General features: G+C 40.0%; 1 protein-coding gene across 1 annotated transcript in view; it reads right to left on the reverse strand.

Annotated features, from left to right (window-relative positions):
• Positions 1–2,679: 2,679 nt before the first annotated feature.
• Positions 2,680–4,488, reverse strand: part of LOC133645926 (serine/threonine-protein kinase PLK4-like) — a 13,415-nt gene continuing 11,606 nt past the window's right edge. The window contains 1 exon segment of the mRNA XM_062040856.1: positions 2,680–3,146. Coding sequence (XP_061896840.1) covers positions 2,680–3,146 — 467 coding nt within the window.

Genomic DNA, 4,488 nt, shown 5'->3' on the forward strand with positions numbered 1-4,488 from the left:
AGTTTTTTCTATGTTTTTATTTAATAAGTTGTAGGTGTATTTATTTCAGTATAAAAGTGTAAAAAGTGTTTTGCTTGGGTCATGAAATTATGATAATGGTGTGCCAGGGCATACATACATTTTATATTTAACGCTTAAATCTCTGGAGTCTACATCAACATCTATTCCTCATTTCAAAATGTTTTAGTTTTTTTTATGTTGTTTTTTTTGTTTGTTTTCCGCCCTTTTTTGTCAAACCAAACTATGTTTTTTATGGCAAACACACAAAATATGCAAAATCTTCAACCAAAAATATTTTTCAAAGTGGAATATTTGATGTGAAGTAATCAGAACCTTTGATAGGTCAATAATTCATAATACCATTGATTTTGATTCAATATTATGTTTTGAGCAATGACAGTTTGAAAGAAAAAAAAAACAGCTTTGTTTTATTAGTCCACATTGCAACTTTTTCTAAATTACATTTCACCTTTAAGCTTTTTTATTTCACTTTTGTTATGTTTTTGTTTATTTTAATAGTATTTTTAGAATGTGCCGTGGGCCTTAAAACATTAGCTGTGGGCCACAAATGGTAAAAAGAAAAGAAAAAAAACACAAAAAGTGTGTTAACGCCAACACTGGTTGACAGTATAACAAAACAAGTCACACTTATATTCTGTAACATTCACAGTTTTGGAAAAAAAAAGTGCAGAGGTAGAAATATTCAAAATAACCTCTTGTATATAATGTAAACATAAATAATGCCTCAAAACAAGTTAATTAAATTTAAACAAAAAACAGCAGACGAGCTCTCGCCCTGCACAGCTGTTTTGTGCTTTGTAGTGTGGATATGGGCTTGTAGATCATTGGCCCCTTTATTTGCCACAGATACACACAGTGCATTCTGCTTCCCATGTGTCACGGCCAGGACGAAAACACAAATACTTTTCCAGCAAATCATCCGTGAAGTTGCATTTACGTTTTGGAATTTCTTGTTCTCATGTCTGTCTCTCCACTCAGTAGCTCTCTCGCTCTGTGTCTCTGCCCCTCCCTCACGAATGTTGCTAGTGCGCACACCTTCAGTTTTTTTTTTTTTTTTTTACCCCTTCTTAACTTAACCCTGGACGTACATTGAAAATACACGCAACCCTAATTCAAAATGCCGGACATTTGAGGCATTTAAGAAACCCCGCCCGGACAGCCAGGACACCCCCGCAAAAGAGGACATGTCCGGGGAAAAGAGGACGTATGGTCAGCCTAGTGTAGACTGCACTATGATGGGTCTCAAGTAAACAACACCAACATTTTAAATGTTCCATTAAAAAAATAGAAATTACACACGGCGCTCAAAAATCAATCAAAATGTTTTAATACAACTTTGGTAGCTATGAAGCCGCACCATTTGAAGGATTGTCGGCAAATTAGACATACGAGTATTATTATGGTGTGTGTATAAGGTAAGACATATTATCTGGCGTTTTGTTTCGCAAAATTATGCAAAAGCAACTTTTCTTACCTTCTGGTACCTGCTGATCTGTATTTGGGATCTGCAGAAATCCAATAAAATTGTGCGCGACCGCGCCAACGCCGTAGTCGATAATTTTCTCTATCTTCCTGTTATGTGACATTCATCGTCCACTGTTGCCATTTCTAATAAAAAGTAGTGTAAAGTTCTTACTTGTATCTGTCAGTAAACTCGCCATGAAAGCGCTAAAACATACCGGCATAGTAAGTTTACATTATTCACCCAAGGAACTTTAGTTATTAAAGTTCTGGTCGGACGGTTTTTCACGGGACACATTTCCGGTGTGGTTGTTTCTGGATGAGGAGATGCTGCTCTGTAATTGATTGAAGTAAAGTCTGAATGTCATTAAAACCGTTAGCTCCATCTTTTGACACTTCTTCCACTCCCGTCCTTGCACGCTACACGGCTACAACAAAGATGACGGGGAGAAGACGCTGCCGAAGGTGAGCCACGTAAATAAGACCGCCCACAAAACGGCGCATCCGGAAGCGACTGACAGAAAGCGGCTTGAAGATGATCTGTAAAACATAATCTATGCAATATTTTGACCAAAAAAACACCATTACATGTTATGTAGACCACAAGGAAATGCTTTACATTTATAAAAAAATCGTTATAAAATGACTCCTTTAATCTGGTGCGCCTAATATATGAAAAAATATTTTTTTTAAATAGACCATCGGCAGCGCCCTATGGTACGGAAACTAAGGGGACAAAAAAACAATGACAACTTTTTTCTTTAAAAATTCTGTGTTTTTTATTACTAGTTTTTACGAATCTATGCTCAGGCCTGGCCCTAACCAATCTGGCGCCCTAGGCAAGATTTTAGGTGGCGCCCCCCACATTGGCAGTGAAGTGTATATACTCACAAGAAACCGAATAGCTTTGTCTTTGACCTTTTTTTTTACTTAAAGAAAGCAAATTAACATATTATATGAGAATGTTATGTTATGATTATCTTTAACCGAATCACAGCAGTGCTCAAATTAATGATGTAACAAATAATATTTCTATTAAATAGGCTTTACTTTGCATTTGAATTAATGTGGGATTATTTTTTGTATTTAGAAATAATAGTACCAACTTTTTTTTATTTATTTATTTTTTCTCTAACATTTGTGGCACTGGCGTGGCGCCCCCTGATGGACGGCGCCCTTAGCATTTGCCTATACGGCCTATGCCACGGGCCGGCCCTGTCTATGCTCATAAAAGTAAATGCCACTGCTGCCCGACGTGGAGGAGGTACAGGCAGTGGAGAAAGTAGCAACGCCACTATCCATGGTGCAATCATCGACCAGGCCCAGCTTCTTGGTCCTGCCCAGCAAGCTCTGGGTCATAAACGGGTGGTCCAGCACTGCAGATAGGCTGGGCCGACGAGAGGGATCTTTTTGCAGCAGCTGACGGATCAGATCCCGAGCCTCACAAGAAACATGAGTGGGAATTTCATATTCCACAAGGGCTACTTTAGAGAACGTGTGTGGGACCGTGTCACTGTCAAATGGGGGGCGGCCCATGAGGAAGGCATAGAACATGCAGCCCAGAGACCAAACGTCAGTCTCCAGGCCGTAAGCGCTGCGTGTGGCCACCTGAGGGGAGACGTAGTCGGGCGTCCCACACATGGTTAAGTGCTTCTCATCAGGGAGTTCGAGTTTCTCCCTGATACCGAAGTACATGTCAAACTACTTCCTTAACGTAACGTAAATGACCGCCATAACCACAACACCAGGGGGAGCTCCACTAACCACGTTAAACCCAGATTCCGAACTAACAAAGGTCTTAAAGGCCTACTGAAATGAATTTATTTTATTTAAACGGGGATAGCAGATCTATTCTATGTGTCATACTTGATCATTTCGCGATATTGCCATATTTTTGCTGAAAGGATTTAGTATAGAACAACGACGATAAAGATCGCAACTTTTGGTATCTGATAAAAAAAAGGCTTGCCCCTACCGGAAGTAGCGTGACGTAGTCAATTGAACATATACGCAAAGTTCCCTATTGTTTACAATGATGGCCGCATGAAGTGAGAGAGATTCGGACCGAGAAAGCGACAATTTCCCCATTAATTTGAGCGAGGATGAAAGATTTGTGGATGAGTAAAGTGCAAGTGAAGGACTAGTGGGGAGTGAATGTGATTCAGATAGGGAAGATGCTGTGAGAGCCGGGGGTGACCTGATATTTATCTGCGAATGACTACAACAGTAAATAAACACAAGACATATACATACTCTATTAGCCACAACACAACCAGGCTTATATTTAATATGCCACAAATTAATCCTGCATAAAACACCTCAGTGTTTGTTATACTAGCTCCTAGCTCCTATGCTAGCTCCTAGCTCCTAGCTCCATATAAGCCGCCAATCCAATTCAAACACCTGCACAACACACACAATCACTCAGCCCAAAAGACCGTTCACCTAACCCAAGGTTCATAAAGCTTATATATTTAAACAAAGTTACGTGCGTGATGCGCACGTACTGGCAAGCGATCAAATGTTTGGAAGCGCAACTGCTACTCACGGTACCTGATATTCAGCTGGGAATGACTAAAACAGTAAAGAAACACAAGACATATATATACTCTATTAGCCACAACACAACCAGGCTTATATTTAATATGCCACAAATTAATCCTGCATAAAAACACCTAAGTGTTTGTTATGCTAGCTCCTAGCTCCTCTGCTAGCTCCTAGCTCCATAGAACACGCCAATACAATTCAAACACCTGATCAACACACACAATCACTCAGCCCAAAAGACCGTTCACCTAACCCAAGGTTCATAAAGCTTATATATTTAAACAAAGTTACGTACGTGACGCGCACGTACGGTCAAGCGATCAAATGTTTGGAAGCCAAAGCTGCATACTCACGGTAGCACGTCTGCGTCTTTGTCATTCAAATCAAAGTAATCCTGGTAAGAGTCTGTGTTGTCCCAGTTCTCTACAGGCGTCTGTGTATCGAAGTCAAAAGTCCTCC

This window comes from Entelurus aequoreus, linkage group LG03 (genome assembly GCF_033978785.1).
Source record: "Entelurus aequoreus isolate RoL-2023_Sb linkage group LG03, RoL_Eaeq_v1.1, whole genome shotgun sequence".
Classification (NCBI taxonomy): Eukaryota; Metazoa; Chordata; class Actinopteri; order Syngnathiformes; family Syngnathidae; genus Entelurus; species Entelurus aequoreus.